General features: G+C 36.1%; 1 protein-coding gene across 4 annotated transcripts in view; it reads right to left on the bottom strand.

Annotated features, from left to right (window-relative positions):
• Positions 1-23,165, bottom strand: part of LOC121315052 (glucocorticoid-induced transcript 1 protein-like) — a 63,967-nt gene that overhangs the window by 29,749 nt on the left and 11,053 nt on the right. For 3 of the 4 annotated variants that reach the window (XM_041248941.1, XM_041248939.1, XM_041248940.1), the window contains 2 exons: positions 21,969-22,120; positions 2,581-2,670 (listed from right to left, as the gene is read on the bottom strand). In XM_041248941.1, coding sequence (XP_041104875.1) covers positions 2,581-2,670; positions 21,969-22,120 — 242 coding nt within the window. The remainder of the gene's footprint in view (positions 1-2,580; positions 2,671-21,968; positions 22,121-23,165) is intronic. The other variant, XM_041248942.1, reaches the window with a different exon arrangement.

Genomic DNA, 23,165 nt, shown 5'->3' with positions numbered 1-23,165 from the left:
CTATTTTTCAGTCACCTGCAGTTATCAATGAATGCTGTCATGAAACAGGATAACAACCCTTTAAATATTAAATGTCTTTGACACTTTACTTCTAAGTTTCCTTTCAGGAATCAAGGTGCAAAGACTAATCATTATGCTGGGCAAGCAAACCTGTGTCTTATTTGACAGATACAATCAGTTATTGGCAAAGGATTATAATCTCTCCAGTGTGTGCTTCGATTATCTTTTGTCAGCCTTATGTTTTTTTGTGTTTTATTTTTTAATGAGCAACAATAATGTCCCCATCATGGCCTGTGCTATGGGCAACTTGAAGGCAAATTGCCACTCTGCAGCACAAAATCGGACTTACTGTTCACAAAATATATATTATATATCTATATATATATATATATATATATATATATTATATATTATATATATATATATTATATATATATAATTAACTTTTTTTAATGTGAAACCTTTATATTTTAAGTACATGGCAGTAACATTTATGTAAACCCATACTGCTCGTAAAAAGGAAGGCGTGTCTGCTCTATTCACTAATATAATAATATGCACGAATAAGGCAAGCTAAATGATTCATTTGCCAGTCATCATAGCACATGAACTGCTGCACGCGTTACAAACCCTTTATTTGAGTATATGGGCACTCCAAAGGACAGGTAGCCTGGTTCTCACCAAGTAAGAATGACAGCGACCAAGGAGGCAGTTACATCTTCAGTGGGTCTCCGTATGATGAGGGGAAGTGGCCCGGTGTTATGCAGATTTCTGTATCTCCATAGAATTCTGTATCCCCTTAGATTTGACGCCTGTGTAGATCAAGATCGCTATACATGTAATAAAATTAAAATGTATTTTAAAAGAAAAATACAGTTTTATAAGTTTTAGAATTAGTTTGGTCTTGTTTTCAATATTTGTTACAAACTGCAGCAGAACTCAATGGCAGTGCTTGAGAACACAGCGGGACTTGGGCACAGGAATATCGCGGAATCATGCGGGGATACAGAATCCTGCGTAACACCAGGAATGTCTTGCTTTGAGACGGTCAAAGCGGAGAAACAGAAAATAATTAACTGAAAACAAATATTTGTTTGTTCACCTTTATCCCCCTCTGGTTTATTTTGAAGGTACTCCGGCAGCGAAACGTTGGCTAAATATAAATGTGTTTCTTTTAAGGGATTGCAAGTGTGCGGTTTATTTCTTTTTTTTTTCTTTTAAGAAACTTTAACCTTCCAGCTGCTTATCCAACGATTTCGACGTGCTGCACAGGCTAGTCACAATTTGTGCAGTACTTACTGTTGTCCTTTCCATGATAAAAATGCTAATGTTTTTAGGACCGAAACAATTCAGTATAATTCATGTGTTAAAAGAGCACAACTGTCTCTTGGCCGTTTTGGCAGGACAACGTCATAATGGAAAAAAAACAGTACATCATGGGATCTTATACAGCACTGTCTATTCCTACAATGCATCTTGCATTGGGAAAGCAACACATTTGGAATCGGAATAAAGGAAATGATTATGTAATACAGTTCACGCGCAGTCATCTTTTGGTAAGTTGCATTTTCAGAATCATAAAATTATGTACAGTATTACAACCCTTTATGTTAAAATATTGTCCCCTTAATCCACAAAACCAATGAGATACATCCTATGTAGCCTATATTTGACATTTTATTTGTAGTGTTCTGTGGAACACAGGCAATCATTTATCCTGGAAAAAATTTAATACAGTACCCAAAAGCAGATACACGCATTTATCATGTTTTCCCACACAGCACTACTTGTGATCTGCTCTATTTCTATTGTGATTTAGACAGACACCGCTGGTTTCAATAAGTGGTAAACTTATCACGCAGTGGGACACTAGGAAAGTTAGCACCTTTAAGTAAATATGTTTGTTTATATCAAGTCCCTCCTTCGCGGTATTAGGGTGGAGAATTATTAATTATTCATTTTATGTAAATTACTCACACACGGTATCTTTTTCCACGCGATGCATTTTGCGTGCAAAGTCATTTGCCACTGGTTAGTGAATTTAGCAGGTGTACAAAGCACAAAGAAGAAACAGGCTTACTGCGTGGTAAACTGGTTACCACTGTTTAGTGTATGAGGCCCTTAGTCGTTTACTATATTTAAAGGATTATACATGTGTGTCAAGAAAATGTTGTATCTGGTTCTCCCCCACACACACACACACAAAAAAAAAACCAAAAAATAATATATATATATATATATATATATATATATATATATATATATATATATATATATATATATATATATTTATTTTGTATGTAATAAATGTGAAACATGAGAATTCATTTTCATTTTCCAGCCACTGGGAAAAGGTGTTACCCACTACAGTACACTGTCATAGCTTTCTGCTGCTTGCCACAGGAGTTTAGTGTCAGAGGAAATAATTGAGTGTCTATAGTATGCATGTTTCTGTTTGTAATAATTTAAATGATCATGTTGTTGTAGCGGTACATTGTGTTGTATTACAGTATACATGCCAGCACATGCCTGTATTTACCACATCCTTTGCTACACCATTTTGTATCATTGTCCCCCTACCTCTTTTAGCTGATCAGCACTGCCCCAGGAGGCAGAACGTTGATGTGTGCTTCTCTTCTCTGCTGCCTCTTCAGTCCAGCAGTTTGGGGTCTGAAAAAAACAAACAATCATTGGTCACCTCACGTACAGAATTTCATTGGAAAATGACAGTTTAAGAACAAATGATGTCAGCAGCCACTAGTATCATGTCAGGACAACCGAATTTCCCAAATTCCATTACACGTTATGCTGATATTTTTGCTGGAATATTAACTGCCATTCATGTGTTTTTAAACTTTTATTCTAGACTACTGAACAGAAGAAGGCTGTTATTTATTCACTGGAATTTAATGACCACATGTTTTATTAACGATTACCATATTTTACCAAGTATGTTCTACAGCAGTCTTCCAACAAGTAGCTACTAGTATCTAAAATGTGACCTACATTACCGGCTACGACAGAAGTTAAGGGATTTATTGCTACACTGTACCAAACAGATAGAAACAAGTGTAATTACAAAATGGATCAGAGACTTCCTTTAACATGATTGGTCCCTAATCTCTGGTAAAGGGCCTTGAATGTTATCTTTCAAACTATGTTTAATCAATGTTCCAAATCAATCCACCGGAAAATAATTAAATACACTATCCATTTATCTGTGTTCTAGTAACCTCTGAATGTTGTCTTTTCAATGTTGTCTGTTAAAGTGAATGCCAACTTTATTTCAGCATATCATAACAACACCACAGACACTGCTGTGCTCGCTTCTCTAACAAAGCAAAGAGGCTTTGAATAAACTTTATGAACACATTGTGAACAAGTTACTGAACTGTTTTTTTTTTGTTTTCCAAGGATCAGTAAATAACTAAACAAACACAAAAAGTAAGAAAACTGCCCATTAGTATTGCATGGAATGGTGTGACCCACATCTCAGACATGAGTTTAAATTCTGGTAAGCAACACAGTGTGAGGTGACAACAGAACACCGTGGCCTTAACCACAGTTCAAAACCTGGAGGTTTTGAAAACGCACCAACAGTTACTGTACTAATGTACTGAACTGTGTCAGCTGCTGCTTGTCAGTAGGAGTCCACAGCCAGCCTCTGCTCACACTATCTATACATGGCAGATGCTGTGTTTTTCTGGGACTTTCTTCTCAGAGTTAAAAAAAAAAAAACTTTCCCAACCAGACAGCAGTTTAGTTTTGACTGCACTCTTTATTTTAACACTTCCAAGCAAGTTCACCGTCTTAGATATTTTTAACAGTTAATGTACAGTATTGCACAGTACGCTTGTAATAAGCCAGGCCAAGATCTGTGCACTGCTAAGTGCGTTGTTAGGCATAAGCACAATAAATATTTGCTCTCTGTAAGATCTGGAAAAAGCATGCTATCTATGTAGCCTTGTGACCGGGCAGCGTCGGCAAGGAGACTCAGAGACCAGAAGGCTGCAGTTCACACACTTACACGCATTTATTTACATTTACAAAAACACCAACACAACAACCACACAATCCAGTACCGCACTGTACCGTCACCAACACAATTCTAAACAACGACCGTGATCACCATTTTTATACACCTGTGGCTGGAGCCTAATTAATCATCATTTATTCAATTTTAGTCTCCAGCCATATTCCCACATGTTTTGCAGGGAGGAATTTAACCCCCTCTGAACCATTGGTTGTACTGTTTTAACCAGTCTTTGGAGTGTCAGCAGGAAATCAGAATGCAGGATATTTCCAAGCAATATTTTAACACAAGTTCTAAAAGGCTGTATGTATTGGGCTTTGCAATCCAAACACAGCACCAGTTCAAGTGTTATATTTGTACACCAGAAATGAAAAGCGTAGGAATAGAGTTAAACTGCTGAAGCAATGAGTGCTATTGTGAACAAAAACAAAGCACCCTCACAACAAAGTGCATTCACTAAGAAAGAAACCATCAGTATGAAAACATATTGAAAACTCAATACACCCTTCACCACAGAAAAGTTGCTTCCCAGAAGTCAGCTTGACATTGTAAAACAGACTGGGCTAGTATTCTTGCAAAGAACACATCCAGATACTATTTAAAGCTACAGTACACATTAATTTCACCTCTACAGGTGTGAGATTATGGGTATTTACTGTAGTGTATTTGCCAGAACATTATTTTTTAAATTGGTTTTCAGCATTGCACCCAGTGCCACTAGTCCTAAATAAAGTTAATTCACAAAATCTGTGCTACAGAGTTTAACCATGTGTAACCATAGAGAGAGAAACAGTTTACACCTCACTGTGTAACCAAATAGCCTCTTACTGAAAGAGCACCCTGAAGCCTGAATCTTGCATTGTTGCTGAAAATAAAAATGAATTGCTCTTCACTGGAACTTGTCCTTCAGTACAGTAGAGGCGTACTGTGATTGAAACTCTGTATATTTTTTACATTAAAAAATATGGTTTCATTGCCAACTTTAAATGCCATCAAACAGTACTTTCCGCTCACATGCAGCTAAAAATCTGTGTGTCAGACATACCCACTGAAATAGTAGTAATCTGTAATTAACCAGCACATTGCAGAGCTTCTATTGAAGACTCAGATTAAACTAAATAATTCATATTGCAAATGCTGTGTACAGTACATGTTGCACAGGTCAGCAATCATGGATACTTGCCACTAAAAGAGAAATAAAACTATGGCTGGCTTTAAAAAAAAAAAAAAGAAACATGTTTAATACTTTAAAAGAGTAATGGGTCAGACTCCAAAAATGGGAACACAAGGTTCTGTATTTTAACAAACTGAACATGGTCATGCACTATTTATCTGGGTACAACTATTGTAATTAAACACTGGTCATACTGTGAGGCATGGTTGTTTCATATCACTGTGCTGATAACATTTGCCCACTAAACCCTTTTCCAGTCACATGTAATAAAAGACTTCCAACGGCTCCATTTTCAGTAGCCTTGTTATATACAGACTCCTTGAATTTATTTTATTCATGCTATTGCGCAGTATTTGGGGTATGGGGTAGCTGCTCATTGTATGTGCTTTTTTTCTCAGTACTCATTCTTGTGTTTATTTTAACCAAAGTGTTTAAAGTGCCTCAATGTGTACACAAGTTTATCTCTTCACTGACATTGGTCCTATGGGCAGTGGCAGGCCTTCTATTCTCAGAGTGCATGCACCATGTACTTTAGTACACCAGTATGTCTTTTCATGAGCAGGGAGTGAACCAGTGAGACTGGAAATGGGCTCATCACATTCTAACACCACATTACTGATGGAATGCAGTTTGGAAGCCAAAGGAGTGTTTTAATAAACCAAAACTAGCCTTTCCGTTTCACTTAACTGGTTTTAGTGCACCGTACCGGTGGGGAGGATGTGTGCAGTGATGATGAAATAAAACAGATTACATGATATTTAGAAGCTTCAACTTAGTTTCTACATTTTCATGAGTGTACCTTATGAATGACACAGACAGACGCACAACCACATATTTTTGGGCTGATTGCATTGACACCCATTATCATAATATCATCTATAGGGTGAAAAAAGAGAGGTATCAAAAGACTACTTTTTTATTTAAAAAAAAAAAAAAAAAAATGCAACCTATTCTGAAGATTGGGATTGAAAGGAGACAGAAGCAATCCATTCTGCAGTCAAGATACACTTGCAACAAACAGAAAACAAAGAATAAACTGATCTTTCACTTATTATCTGTCAAAGTATTTTCCAAATTTAATCTGCAGTAAAAGACAAATATTTGAAAGTGTTGTGTTTAATCTAAAATGAACCATTTGGTTGTAAGTACAGTATTGTGGTAATTTACTTCACCTTTAGACGTTTTTAAAAATAAGATTGGCTGAAGAATCCTCCACTTACCATGTTTTGTACGGGTTTCAGTGATGTCTGATAAACTTCCTAAGTGGTCCATCTTGATGGCTGACGTTTATCATTCAACTGAGTTGAGGATGGCTGAGTGCACCCAAATTTAATTCCAGGCCCAGAATGATTAATGCATTCAGTATTGCAAGGTAGTACAGTATGTGAAAAGAATGCAGTTATCACGAAAGAGAAATACAAAAGAGACTAACAGAGGGTAGAAAATGGCGATATATTTCTTGAAAAAATATTTAAATGTATGTTTCTTCTTATTGTATATGTTTGGGATGCATTGGTTAAATCCATTGCCACAATTGTTCATGATAGTCTCTTGATGCATACATGTTAAATTTTAATCATATTTCATAAATGTATCAAGTACATTAATTTTCAGAATGACTTACTGTAACATATAGTGTAAATTCCTAAACACACAGTAACGTACAGTAGTAGAGATTCTCTTTACAGTCTTGGCAAGTTTGCTGGTGGAGTCTTGAGTATCAAGCAAACCTTTGAAATCCATGTCTAAGCCCCTTCTCACCGCCTGAATAGGGGAATTCAACATTTATGTTAAAAAAAAAAAAAAAAAAAAAAAAAAACTTTACCTATAATTCCATAGGTGCTGCCAAAAATAGCTATATGATACGAGTTTCCAGTTTCCACACTGTACTGGAGTTACAGTAGCACAAGCAAGATCTTTAACTCATTAAATTACATTTCCATACGTTTTTTTGAGGAAGTGATTTGGATCCTTCTCCAATACTTGGTAAAAACAGGCACTGTAACACTGGTTCAAGTGCATCTTTATTAAGATAAATGTTTTTAAATGTTTGGTACATTATACAAACACACACACACACACACACACACACACACACATATATATATATATATATATAAATATATATATATATATATATATATATATATATATATATATATATATATATATATTATATACTATATATATTGCACTAAGAATCTTGACAAAAGTTGTGCACACGTCATGCAAAAAGTCAGTGGTGGCTCAATGCACATCTAACATTTACATTATTACTATTTTCCTTGTTTTCTTCTGTTAAAAGTACAATATAGATTGATTTTGTTCAGAAGCAGCCTCAGCTATTTGCTTGCTTTATACTGTGTAAATCAAGATCACTGTAGCGTGCATATCTGCCTAACCTCCGGATTCTCCCCAGTTAGAGGTGCATGTAACACACTTCCATGAAATACACCACACATTAGCACCCAAACATTATAAGTTCCATGCTAAATATAAAAAGCACCGCCTTTTTGGTGTCAGTGTTCCAATACAAATAGTAGAGTGGTCATTGAATAAAAATGTGTCATTAAGACTTGTTATACAAACTAATTTACCTTACGTGTTTGATAACTCAATAAATAAACATAGGAGGTAACTACAGATTCCATTTGTTTGGCCCTGAACTAGACCGACGTGTCAGAGCTGAGACGGCCGAGCAATGCTAGGCCATGGCTTTTAGAAAGCTTGGGATGGATGGAAAAGTGCACGACTCATGGATTTATGTGCTGAATCTGCCAAGCATGTATCAGAGCCAAAATAAGCATAAAATTTTTTTTTTTTTTTTAATCAATTCACGGATGTGTGTAGAACATTCTTGAAATATTTTAGAAAAAACAAATGTTGGGTGGACCACATACTGTACGACAAGGTTGCAACTGATTGGGAATGATAGACAGAGAATAACAACATGTGCTGCACAGTGGTGTACCACGATTTCATGCCCTAGCACTAATATCAGTTATATTTGGAAAGAAAGTATGCTGAGACGATGTACAGTACTGTAGATGTTTGAATTATCCAAAGAAAAGTTTGTCAATTAAAACAGCTGCTTATCACTCAGCTCCTGGAGTGTCGCCTCTTCTAACTGGGAATGTCACAGATCATTGCAGATCTGGTCAACCACACACTTGTACCCCATGATAGGACAGCAGTTACAGTAATAATATAGGCTTGTCAACAAAGATCACCCAGGACAGTCCCAAATACAGTAGCACTTTTCTGTTATGCAAAATAAAATAGTGGTTGTTTTTTAACTGTAGTTTCAAAGAACCACCCAATTGTACTGAAGGTGTTGGAAGTTGAAGACACTTAATTAGGGTTACTGATTTTCCATGATCGCGGAATCGCAGATTGAATCACGGAACGGAATTAGACATTTTGGGAATGTAATTTTGCAGGGTTGTCTTTTTCAACTCGCAACTCCACTGCAGTTTCTGGTTTTTTGGTTTTTTTTTGCACTGCTAGCCAAGTTGAGTTCATTTTTCATGTGACTTCACTCACGTGTCTCTCCTGAAACTCAACATGGCGGTTGCACCCAAAAAAAAAAAAAAAAAAAAAAGCAATGTTTCAGCAAAAGACAGAGCTAAAACATTTTCTGATAATCTATATGAGGACAGTAGGGTACTTACTGAGTGCATTTGAGGAGATTTTTGGAATGGGTTCCGAACCGGGTATCTGTCAGTGGAACCGGGTATTCTGGTTCCGGTTCCAAAACTATTTAGAAAAACATGTCCGTGTGTCAGTGAATATAGCGATGTTATACAAAGGAAGCATTTTTCACCGAGACTGTGCTATACATAAACAGTAATTAAAGTTAAATAATTAAAGTTAACAAAATAATCAATAATCTCAAATTTACACAGTAACAGTTTTATTAAAACAGTAAAAGCCTTTGTGTGCTTTTCTATAAACCTTATTAATAGCAAATTTCACAAAGCTTAAAATTAAAAAAACTTCTTTAACCACATGGTATGTGCAAACAGGTCAGTGTACGTTAGGACCCCCAGCCGAAATACAACCCCATCGGCTTGGGGTTAAATTACTTTTTTAGATAACTGAAATCTTGTCGTGTTCGGCTTGGGGTTGTCTTGCGAATGTTCCCATCGAGGTGCAGTTAACTTTACCCGAAGCCATTCTAAAGAAGATCTGATCATTCCTTCATGTCAGAGTGAGACTAGTTTGAATTACCCATCTGAGTTTTCATCACTTTATGTAAAAGTGAGACTGAATTGTTCTCCAGGGAAATAAATATAATTAAAACAACAAAAAAAAACTGTTTATGCTGTAATAAATACATTGCAGACTTTTTTTTTTTCTGAAACGTCTCAATTAATTATCAAATGTTTTTAATCATCAGTTTTACTAAAAAAATAAAATTAAAAAAAAAAAATTGAAAAAAACAGTAGTACTCACTGGTTATTGTAATTCCAGTAAAATGTTATACTTCATCTGTGGAGTCCTGTAAACAGGGTTACACTCACATGATATTGCTGGACTGTTATTAAACTGTTTCATATTTTTTATTGTTATTGTAATGCCTGGAATAAGCTAAACAAGTCTTATCAAAACACCTTCATTAGTAGACTGAACTACAGTGTCAGCAGAAGACTGTAAATATGATTCTCTCACACCAGTGCTGGACATTTGGTTTCAGTTTTCCTGCTTATTTTAATGACAGCAATCAGCCAAGTAATGTTTATAAACACTATGACAGGAAGTCTGGCCAAGCACAACAAAAGAGTTGAGAACAACATGTAGAAGTGACTAGAACACATTGTAAGGCCTATATTTGTATTCATACAGCATTTTCCTGTCCTGTTGTCCAAATAAAAATGTTTATTTGATAGTGACTACACCGTGTAACAATTTTTTTTTTTTTTTTTGTTCCTGGGTAGTAAGTGTTATTTCCTAATTGCTTATGCCTCAAAAGTATAGAAAATGGCTATTATTCCCCACAAACTTTGCTTTTGTGACCAGGACAGTGATATTTCAAAATATCACTATTTCTAATGGGAAAATGGGCAAATGTGTGTCTTTTCGTTCACATAAAGTCAGGAAAAAACAGCATATGAATCCAAATTAACATGTATTTATAATAAAGTAATACAAAAATGACTACAAAAGATTCAGAAGTGAGTAGTTTTTCGAGATTTACGATTATATTGTAAATACAGTATAATGAGAAAAACTACTCGCTTCTGAATCTTTTGTAGTCATTTGTTTCCAATCACCTAGATCCTATGAAATAAATCCAGGGGAATTGCTGCCTAAAATGTTTGTGATACACTGAAACTGCAAGCAGGCTATCTCCAGTATCAGTGGGTTATTTATTTCTAATTGCACATAAACCATAGCCATTGAAGCCACACATTTAAGCAGAAATTGGATTGGCTTTGTTCACCATCATAAAATATTCTTTTTTTTTTTTCACAAAGATAAATGTCTTGACAGCTGCAACCTGTGAAAAGGTCCAAAAAATGCAGTGCCTGTTATTGGTAAATGTCATTGTAGTCCCCCGAAACGTGCATGCAGCATCCACCCTGGGCTATTATTCCTAATTCATCAGAGCTGACTCTTTGTAATCTCAGTAAGCAGATATACATTCAGTGAATTCAATACATATCGATGCCACTCCTGTAAAATGGTCTGAACTTTTCATCCTGCTCAAAATGATGGTTGTATAATGCTTTAGGAAGCTCTCAATAGCTGTGGATTATATTTCAGGGTAAGCTTTTCCAGATAAAGGAATTCCCACGACAAAGACAGTCACACTGTTACAATGTGTGATTTTAGAAGACAGAGTATGAGATGAAGGTGAAAGTTTGTCTTTTCCTACATACTTTTAAACATACTGTTTTGCTGCATACTGTAACATCTAGAACCAATACCATTGTATCTTGTACTGCTGCCAAATAAGGCCACCTGTAAACAAAATTCAAACAAGACTTCTCTGATTGCTCCTTCACCAGAATGAATCAGATCTGACACCCTGTTTATTGTTCCTGAAACTGAACTGTAACAGGGAGATTCAACTTTGTACATGCAAAGGTGTAGCAGGTGTTTCAAATTCTCTGTGCTCCAGTTCATTTGTGTTATTGTTAAGCAAGCATTTGTAATGTATCTACAGGGCACCCAACGCTGATGGAAAATCAGTTTTCATGGTAGTACTTGGAAGCCTGTGCCAGAGTTTTCATTGAGTAGGCTTCACTTCACACGTTACAAAACAGAACATCAATACTCAGGTACAGTATAATGCAATATCTCATCATCACTGTTACCCTGACAATCATGCTGCAAGGAGCTACATATCCTGTTTCACTTAATTACAAGTTCCTGATAATCTTTTCAGAACGCTAATCCATGCATAGAGTGATTGATGATACTGTCAATGTCTGCCTGCAGCACATACAATTGTACAGAACAGCCCTTCAACCTGGCACTACTGCTCACTCCTTAACAGTCAATATTTTGTGTTTGAGTAGTTTTATGAAAGCAGCTTTACAAACAGTAAAATATGAACAAATGGAAACCCTAAGTGAGAAAGGTAATACAAAAAGAACAGAGCAGACAGACCGTGACCTTGTGAAGCAGGATGTTAGTGGTTCATGCAACAATAGGTAACGTGCTTACCAATGCCACAGCACTTACAAAGGTGTTGCACTGATGCAGCTCAAATTGTGTAAGTAGTACAGTAGCTTAACATGCTTTGTGTGCACACTTAAAGCGCTGTACAAAATTACAAAAACAATGGAGCTATTCTCATTGTGGTGCGTTCAAAAATTAACACTCTGTGTGTGCAGCTATCATTTCTGTCCCCCCAAAAATTGTGAATTTGTATAGAGTTCCATTTTCACAATAGCAGAGGGGGCAGTTCCATACCCGAAATGGTCATTTGTAAAAACAAACTCACGTCAGAATCTTAGGAGTCTTTTCAGAGGCATGAAAATCCTGGTAAATGATTCAGCAGAAATAATAACAGATAACAAAGGTGAATGTACTTAACATGATATTAAACTGGAAGAAATGTAATATTAAGTGTCCCTTTAACACTAGAATACCAGTCTTTTTGGCACATCAATTTTTCTCCACTGATTTGGCAGCTAGGCATCTGTGCTTTTTTGACTTTTCCTTAATTAATATATTAAACTTCTCAAACCATCAGTAGACCCAGGGTTGCAGAAACTTATGGAGATACAATACGTTATACCTAGAACTACCACAGCTATTTTGACTGTCATAGTAAAAACAGTGGGTTTGGCTTAGTGCTACTGAACTTGAGAGCTTCGCGCTTGTTTTGAATAGCTACAGGAGACATTTTCAGATGTGATTTATCTAGCAACAGCTGTAAAAATACTTATATTCTATTTAAAAATACTTATTTTTTTGTTAAAATGAATAGACCAGTACAACACAGGACTGCACAACAAGTCTTAAATTATATTGAAAAAAAAAGTTATTGAATAATAGTGTATCAAACCAGCTACTGCAAGACGGAAATTACCGTTGAACGGCTAACAGAGTCGAACTCAGGTGCAAAATAAACGGGTAAACAGAAAACACTTGTATAAAACAGTCAAACAAACAAATCTCGGACCCTATTCTCTGTTGCTTCACAGAGCGTCGTAAGCTCCCGCTGCATGTCAAAAGTCGTCTCTGAGCTGCTAAAACCATCGTGTTTTATAGCCCAGCATTTGCGCTCATAAGTCCCAACAGCACCCCCAAGTCTCGTGTCAGTGCTCGTGTTGTAACAGGTTTCCTTCACGTGTTATAAGCAGGCTGCAAAAACTGTGTCACAGACAATATCCTGAAGGAAAACAAACAATAACATCAAAATGTCTGATTTACAAAGAAATTATGGGAAAATACAAGTGAGGAAATCAGAATTAAAGGTAAGCACTATGTTTGGTATGTTAAAATAAACACGCTGTTTTGACTACATTTAACACAAAACAGTTTCGTAGCGTGCGACATGGCAGTAGTTTTATACACATTTTAATGTAACGTTAAAAAGACCGCTGCGGTAGTTCTAGGTATGTATGTACGCCCAGTAGGTCTAGTGTTAAGTACAGATACAATGTTTATTTTTAATTTACTCTGCCTACTGTACATGCAGCGTGAATGTAGTGTGATTTATGCTAGCTCACACCACCACCAGCATGCTGCTTTCTTGCAGCTGTCACACGACCTTCACTGTACTTTCACTGTCTTCGCTGTACTTTAACTCAACGTTCACTGTACTTTCACTGTCTTCACTGTACTTTCACTTGAGTTTCACTGTATTTTCACTCGACCTTCACTTTACTTTCACTCTATCTTCACTGTACTTTCACTGTCTTCACTGTACTTTCACTCGATCTTCACTGTACTTTCACTCGACCTTCACTGTACTTTCACTCGACCTTCACTGTACTTTCACTTGATTTTCACTGTATTTTCACTCGATCTTCACTGTGCTTTCATGCTACTCTCCTGCACATTTCACACGTTGTGGTCAAGGAAAGCAACTGCAGCATTACAGTCAACAATAGATATACACTGTATATATTTATGAAGCAATTCTGTGCATTTTGCACATTTCAGAATGCAATTCTTAATATGAACCAACATAAATAAAAGTGGTTTTTCCAAACGGAAAGAAAATTACATATTTACATTAACCCCAAATAGGCTGTCGGAGATGTGTAGTGTACAAACCCAGAACATTGTTTTAAACTAGGCTGAAGCAATCTGAAAATATGCATTTTACATGAAAATAATGTGCATTAAGTCTATTGGACAAGGCATGTAGTAACTTGTTTTACAATATGAAAATGGACAATCAATGGAGAAATAATTGCAAACAATGAGCTTTTTTAATTTCAAATATCAATACTCAAAGATTGTAAAAAAGCAATCTATAAATGACGTCTGGGGGAAAAAAAAACATACATTCCACTGTACAGAAGAGTGTTTCTCTCCTTTCATTAATGCGGTACAAGTTGTTGTTTTTTTTTACTCCTGACAGATTTTTTTAGAGATTATTTTACTGTAATATGGAACGGATTACACAACTTGTTTTCCACGCTAATTCAAAATTAAATATCTGAATCTTCTGAATTCTGCAGATCAAAATGGAAAAGAAGGTTGTTGCAGAATTGCAAGAACAGAAACAAGAAACATTGGTCAAAACATAGCATACTATATGCATAGATCTCATGGATATAATGAAACACTGGAATTTTTCAATTATTTTTTTATACAGTCAAGGCAGTGTTTAAACAATACCATAATCACAAACTGAAATAGTGCATTAAAATAATAGTGCATTAAAATAATCTACTTCGGCAAAGAGACACAACATTGCAAATATTTCATTTAGGTTATTATGGCGCTAAATAAGTTTACAAAATATAGTGGTACACCAAAACTATTTGGGGTATTCTTTCTGTCATACTGAGTGCAGGTGTGTTATCTAAGTCTGTTATCTTAGTGTTTCCTGTATGCACTCGGTTTTCTAACTCTGTGTAGGTATGAAAGTGATAACATCTTATAACTAAAATATTCCCCAAGTACTGAATTTGTTTTTTTTTCAATCTGACCACAGATACAATGTGTTTTGGCAAAATGTACAGTACAAGACATACTTCAGTGAAAAAATTCCCTGCACTCTGATTGGTTGAGCTAGAGGGATATAATTAAGCAATAGAACCCGAAGAAGAGGTCTTTACCGGTGTCACGGGAAATAAGTTGACATCGTCTATACTGCGCACAAACGAATCTCTGAATTTAAAGGGAGCGTTCGCTGGAAATTCAATCAAGATTATAGGGCTGAAATGCTATACATTTTTTTAAGAAACAAAAACAAAGGTACAGGGTGTTTTTTTTTGTTTAAAAATGTGACTTTTGTTATCTTTTCTAGCTAGTTGCAAAGTCAATTCATGCGCGGTGTTCAAATATGTTTATTTTTTAACAAATGGCTGTATTTGAAGATTTAATATTTTATAATTTTATGGTAACAATTTTAAAACAAAGATACAGCCTACAGGCTGTTCAGCAATTAAGGAAGACAGACAGAAAATGCCGTCTGGCATGAATCCTCCCTTAATTATTATAATCATTGTACTATATTATTAGAGAGATCACCATGCCCGCCAGGAAGTTCAACCACTCCCCGCTGCCTCAAGGGGTGCGCACCCCACAGGTTGACTGCAGAGCACACTGTTTATTGTATATCTAAAATGAAACACCTCACTCCACCCGTTTGTCTTAAATACACAAGTAGATACTGTAATTTTAATTCCAGACACGCTTTATTATACTGCATATTAACTGTAAGCAAAAAAAAATCTATGAAAAGGATTCATTTTTTATCTGTTAATCTGTTCATTTAAAAAACGAACCCTTATGCCAGCATGCTGTTTTCTTTTCTGTATTCTTCTAGGCTAGATGGATAACCTGTTTTATTAATTGTTAGATATGTTTCTGAATATTCCCACTGAGGGAACCATTTAAATAACCTACTGAAAAAGAGCATATTTGCCAAATAAACATAGCGTGTCTGTACTGGGTTCTCTACATAGGGTATACTGTACTAGAAATGCACAGTATTGGGCTTACCTGGGAATGCTAATACTTTAGTACAAGTATAGTAGGCGAATAATATTTGCAATCATGAACTAGTAATTTTTGTGTGCACTAATACTGTTATATTGTTATAGTGATTGTTAAGAACCTTAACACAGGATTGTGATGGTATTTAGCAAACTACACTGTACTGTATATACACAGGTTGCTACAGTAATCAATAGTACAATTAAGTTTGTTTTGTTTTTGTTTGTTTTTTTCTGAAAATCAACAGTGCATACCAATGCCTTTGCCCAGATCAATTTAGCCTCTCAAGCAAAGAAAACTTCAACCCAATCCACTCAGACTTGTACTAATTACAACACACTAGACACCTTGCCTGACTTGTTATAGACACAACTAAGAGATAAACGTGTTTCAAGCACAGACAGCTGACACGATTACCAAGAGAACTAAACATGCTGTAACTAGGATCCTGAGAAACAATAGCACCCTGACAGGACTAACCCTTATGTTGATGCCACAGCAAGCTGTCAACATTTGGCGTGCAATACAGAGCAAGTAGAGTTTCAGTACATAGTACATAGAACTAACAAAATAACTGCAGTAGATGTTACCTAGTTTGTATTACTGCTGGATAATAAGACAACAGGTATGATGCCCAAAGCCAAGTAAAGACCCTTGCAAAGGATGCTAACATACAAATGTTTTTGTGAATGATGACATTTTTTAAAAAGTGTTTGTAGGTTATATTTTTGGCTGAATCGGTTACGCTGATTGAAATTTATGTTGTGGTTTCAAGTGAGTTACAATATTGCAAAGTCAAGTTAATTTGTGTAGGGCAATGGCTTCTCTACTAGGAACCCGTTAAGACAACCTGTAAGATTTATAATTTCCTAAATGAAAAGGCAAAAGTGTTTTGGTAAGCGCGCATTTTTCTTTATTGTGTTTTCGAAGTACCAGATATTTCAATGCTTCACGTTCACTGTGTCTCTGCAGTCCACTTAAAGAGGTCACATGAAGGAATGCTGGTAGATTGAAGCATGACAGTCACTGGAAAAGCAGTGCTAGGTTAGTGATAAGGGCAGCCAAAACTAGAGGCTTCTGGGAGTGCTTGTAAAACAACCAGAAGCAACAGGGCTCCTTAGCTACCAATCAGTGCTTTCCCTATGACTCACATGTTTTCAATCTTTGCAGCACTGAAATACTGTTAATTGGTAGCTTTGAAAACATATTATTATTATTATTATTATTATTATTATTATTATTATTATTATTATTTATTATTATGTCATTTAGCAGACATTTTTATCCAAAGCGACTTACAGAGACTAGGGGGTGAACTATGCAACTGCTGCAGAGTCACTTACAATTGGACCTCAGTTTTATGTCTCATCCGAAGGACAGAAAACAAGGAGGTTAAGTGACTTGCTCAGGGTCACACACAGTGAATCAATGGCTAAGCCGGGATTTGAACAGGGAACTTCTTAGTATCAAGCCCTTTTCTTTAACCACTGGACCAAAATAGTACGTGTCATAGTTATTCATATTGGGAGAGATTTACTGGAATTATTTTTTATTCTTTCATTCTATACAGTATAAAAGGTTCGTTCTATTTTATTTAAAATTGCTATGCATATACAATTATTTTGACAGATTCACAGTCATTTAAACACTCTTTCAGAATCCAAAAGTTACCAGGCTTAGACATAAATGCATACTCGCATACAGCATTACGGTACATTAAAAAAAAAAGTTTTATTGAACACTTAATCTGAACATTTTCCAGCACCATTAAGGCTTGCTGTGACTGTATGAAGGACATATTAGTTTAGAAGCACAGCCGATAGTCTGTTACATTTGAGGGTCCCTACTGTAGATATGGGGCTCTGTGTACTAATATTACTTGCGTGTTCGTAAATACTGCGGATTCGTAGCCTCCGTCCTTCCGTAGAATTTCTCCATCCGATTTACTAAGCAGCTCTTTTTCGTGAACAACTAGCGTAATATCACAGCAAGTTTACGAACAGCAGAATAGATCAGAGTTTGTATCTCATTATAAATAGATTTGCAACACCAAAAGTCAAGATTTAGAACTTCCATCTGGCAAACATAAATGAGTGGTATAGTGAACAGTAACAGATCAGTATATTTTAAAGTAACTAGAAGCCGTAAATGTTTAAACAGGAACTTTCACATACGGACAGCTAGTTGAATCTACGCCAGCGTGAGGCATGAGTAAAATAAATTGTAACTCAGGAAGAAAAAAAAAAACGATAATACACCAAGGGTAAGCGCGAAACGTCAATATTATGGTGAGCTTCGTATATCTGCATACGAAAGTTATTTGAAAAGAACGGTCTTAACCAAGCTACCACAGCAATGATGAAAGTAAGTTACCGGCTGAACATTACTTTAATACATCGCGGGTAGGTCTACGAAGTCACAAAAAAAACATGAAAAGTCAAGATACAAAAGAAAAATCAATAATACACAGAGCCCATGGTGTTTGGGATTTGTTTGATGTACTCTACTGTTTCACAGAAGATAACACCTGCAGTACTGTATTTTATGTAGTCGATTGTACTGTATGTTATGCAGTTGATTGTTTTTTATATTTTTATTCACTATCCATAAATAACTAGGGAATAAACAAAGAACATTTCTCAACTTGCCAGTCAAAAGTGATTTAACTTACAAGTGTCATGGTGTATCCACATCATGCTCCCTCCTGCAACAATGCAGCTGGTTTTCTGTTCCTAAACTAGCCATTCATTTCAATTAAAGCAACCAACAGTATTGCAGGAGGGATCATGATCTGGATACACTATGACACTCTTAAGGCAAATCCTCTTTCCCCTGCCAACGTTGCTGAGTGAAAGCTGAGAAAGGTTCTTGGACTGTTTCCCAGCAGATTAAAGTTGCCTCGATACAGACATCACAGGATACACAGGGTATTGTAAACACTGCAGGGTGTAATGTAGGTTAACTAATGAGTCAGAGGTCTTGAAATAAGATATCCTGCTAAATCCAAAATACTAACTTTAAATGTTTGTGTTTTGTGCCCCACTAGTAAATTCTTACCCTTAATGACAAACTAATTAATGACGATTTTCATAAATCTTCTCTGGAATCGCAATCAGCCGAATCTGAAACTTGGTGCACATCTCACCTCATGGCCTACAATCAGATTTGTTCTCGAGAAAAAAAATAGTAGTGTAGTTTGGCGGCCATATTGAATTTGTTGAAAATATTCAAACGCCTTCTATCTGAAATGGTTATGCCAACTGAAGCGAAAGTTTGCATAGGTTGTCTGTCAAGTTTGTTAAAAGGAAGTTGCTACATTAAAAAAACGAATTTCAGATATGGTCAATTTGCATATATTGCAGTGTTTCTCTATGCTAAATTATTGTTAAATTATTCTTATGGAGTGTTTGTATTTATTTTCTGTATGTGTGTAATGCTAAGTCAGGGTTTTTGTTTTGTTTCCTTTGCTTTTTTTATTACATTTTTTTGGTGGAAATGAGGCAGGCTGCGCTTGCAGTACTTCAACACAAACTAAAACCGTAGTGGATACCCAGTTTAACAGAGCAGCACGATATCAGTAGTTGCCAAGGCCAAATTGGAACGCAGGCAGAAACAATTAAATTTACCTTCCCGTATTTTAATTTTTGTTAGGTTATTTGCATTTGAAAGGATAATTTCTCTGCTTAAAAGTACATGTAAACCCAAATAACCCAAAAGTACTACCAAAATAGCGTGAGAAAAACATGGCTTTTATTTTTCCATGGAAACCCTGCAATGACTACTGCAGAACTCAATCTGTCAGCAAATCTTTTAAATATCATTTACAATGCAAAAAAAAAAACCAACAATCATTTTCTATCTCTGTTTCTCTCATTTTAAAAGTATCTCTGCAAAATTACATTAATTCAACCAGTTAGGAATAAAAAAGGGTCCACCATCAAGACATGCATACTTACCTATCACATTGTAAAGCAATACAAACAAATTTGAGAATTTGGAATTACTGTATTTTTGGAAAACCTATATTACAACGAGTGGTGTATATGCTAATAATCTTTCTTATTTTGTAACCACTTTTAAATGGTATGGGCCCTCTGAATGTTGCCATAGTAACAAATGGAAATGTTTGTACTAAGTTGAGTTCTATAAATACCCTACCTTATCTTTGATGCAGTAATACACACATAAAAACACAATCCCTGTACCACACAGCTGGCCCTTGTAATGAAATGCAGGGGCCTGTGAGTGAATGGGTAACAACAGTTCGAAAGGTTTCTTTTCTTCACTGCACGTAATAATCCTTCTGACAGACACGTTTAACTTCCTTCTTTACTGCTGATCAAACTGAGTCCTTTCAGTGTAGAATAAAGCTTGCAGTGTTATAATTAAATAGTCTCACCTATTCACACTAAATAAATAAATAAATAAAACCTAATTCAATATTTTTTCTTATAATAAAACTTCACTCGCTTTATTTAATTTATGCTTTAATCATGTTCCTATTCACTGGAATGAAGATCCTCATACAGTCGACATTTACCAAGTAAAGCAGTAAATGGCTGAAATAAACATGGTAACGCTTTACTTTGGACATTTACCAGTAAATCTCAAGAATAACCAGGTGCCTTTACCAATATGCTCTGATAAATCATAAGGTAAATATCCAAAAAGCAATACATTTGTTAAGAATTCCAGACATTTACCACCTTACTTGATAATTGTTGACAATTACTGGTAAAACGTAATGTTTCCCAGATTCAAACTCTTACCGTAACACATACATATGAGCAGCTAATACATTTTCTTTCAGTTTGGTCAGTAGTGCAAAGGCAGTTGCTAGTTATGAATTACATAAACTGCAATCTAGCAAACCCACATTCAAAAACACATTCAACTTCAAACAGTACAACTTAAAAATGCTTTTCAAATGTTACAATAACATTACTGTGACCTATAAAACACAAACTGCTGTTCCAGAATCTTGAGGTTTTTAAGCACCTGTGTAAACCTTGATAACTGTCTGATAAAAGAATATTTAAAGTTATTACAATACAAATGTTTTAGCCTGCACTGCCACTTTCTAAAGACACAGTAATCTGTTGTGTATCCTTCCGTCACATAACTGTCAAATACACATTTTGCACTGTGTGAATTACCTGTCACTAAAATATACAGTACTGTGTTGCCCTGCGCATCAAGAAGGGTTTTTGTGTAAATGTACACTGTAAATACTGTGTATTTATTGTAATTAATTAATGAAGTACCTGACACTCCTGGCAGAGCCTGCCTGCTGTTTGTGATTACCAGGTGTTGAATCTAATCGACAGGTAGGTGTGTTCCAGCAGGCCGTCAGGTATACAAAGCTTCCATTTATTCACCTCAGGGCTGATGCAAAACCAAGGCCAACTGGGCTAAGGAAGGTGACATTTTCTGGTGTGTGTGTGTGTGTGTGCGTGCGTGCGTACAGAGAAGATTAGTTCAGAGATTGTAGATCCCACCCCACCAAAGTTTTCATACATTGCATTGTATGTATTCCGTGCCCTACCATTGCTGGTGGTGTCACGTGGGCTGTTCAGTGTGTTGACATCTAAATACCGGTAAATCCTGTTTCGCCTGTGGGGCATATCAACTTCAACCTCAGTATCCTGCCTTTCACTCAGCAGCAAATGCACGCACTCACATGGCAGCTGGCTACAAGCATTAATACCCTGAATCTTTCTAAACAAGGGATTTAGGGGAGCTCCCTAATAAAAGCTGAATCTCAAAACAATAAATGTGTGAATACAGTAATTGTTACAGCTGTGTATAATGGTATTTAAAACAGGATTTATTTATCTGACTTTTTACTCTGGTCCCACTGCAGTCAGATATGTGAAGGATTACCGTACTTATATATTTGCATAACATATTGTTTGTTACCTGTCTAGTCCTACACCTCACATTTACAGTACATTCAAAAGTAACTGAATCTATGATGCATCTTACTGTTTTTTGACTGTGACTGTACAGTTTACTAAGCTGATAGTGATTGAACATTTAGTTTTGATGTGTTTTCTACAGCGACTAGTCATGAAACATGTTCAAGATTGAGTACACCAGAGTGATAAGATAGAAGGGTATTGGTTTTACCTGAGTCGCTTTATCTTTCATGCATGAGGGGTAGTACACTTGAGGGTCACGAGGCCACTGTCCAGTGAGGTAAGGTCCTGTTATTGTGTCCAGGGAGGAGGTCCGTCTGATGCTGTGCGAGGATCTTATTTGTTGGGATTTGGATCTCTCAACTGTGAAAATGGAAAGATACATGTCTTTTAACTGCACACAGATTTTATATTTGAATGGATAGGTTTCTCTGTGATGTGTTTTAGCATTTAGCGTACAGAATGCGTAATAGGCACTAGGATTGGCTGAAATATCCTGAAAGACCCTAAGCTCTATAATAGTCTTTAATACTATACTGTAAGATTATTTATTTTTGCACTTCCATGACCCAGTTTTGTTCTTGCCCAATACAAACCAACAGTTTTCACTGCTGAAGGAAACTTCCCTTTAGATTCAAACTACTTGACCTGCTGTTACGACTGAGAAAAGAGCAAGAGATGTTTGGAAGGAAGAAAAATGATAATTGAATTGAACAGTTCAAAAACATAGCTAAAAGGTAACATTTGTCCTCACTGAGCTCTGAAAAGTGTCCAATAAAGCCTCATCATTTCTAGATGGGAATCATATGGCAACTTGAGATTATTTTCCTACTGAAATGACTTCTGGAGGAGACAGAAAACCATTTAGACAATGATGATACTCATAAGAAACTAGTGTTGAAGCCATGTCTGTTCAAGCCACCCCCACTCTCCCTCTCTACTCTATTGTCCTGTAAAGCACAGTGACTAACAAGATACTCTCCCATTTGGCAGCAAACCCATGACCAGCCATATTCTTAACAACAAAAGAAACACAGGTTGCCATTACCGACGAGTCCAGCCTCTGTTGCTTGTGTCTCTGGGGAAAGATTAGTTCAACAACAGCAAGCTGGAAATCCTGTTTCACATAAATGGAGGAATACCATTTACTGATTTATTTTATAAGCTCATGCACTCCACATACCTGTTTATAGTCTTTCCTTGCATCCAGTAAATTAATTAAAACGGAACAGGCTTGTGTTGTAACCCCTGGAACACTGATGCACTTTGTACATTGCTGTACTTTACTGGAAAGTGTTGTTCTAGTCTAGACTTGAGCATTTGGCAGAAATGTCAATAAACTATATGGCCACCTTGCGAATGCTCATGATAAACTAATATTCCTTAGGCATAGGTATATTCCTCTCTT

This window comes from Polyodon spathula, chromosome 4 (assembly GCF_017654505.1).
Source record: "Polyodon spathula isolate WHYD16114869_AA chromosome 4, ASM1765450v1, whole genome shotgun sequence".
NCBI classification, from domain to species: Eukaryota; Metazoa; Chordata; class Actinopteri; order Acipenseriformes; family Polyodontidae; genus Polyodon; species Polyodon spathula.
The sequence above is the reverse complement of the archived record's forward strand: the minus strand, read 5'-3'. Positions and strand labels throughout refer to the sequence as shown.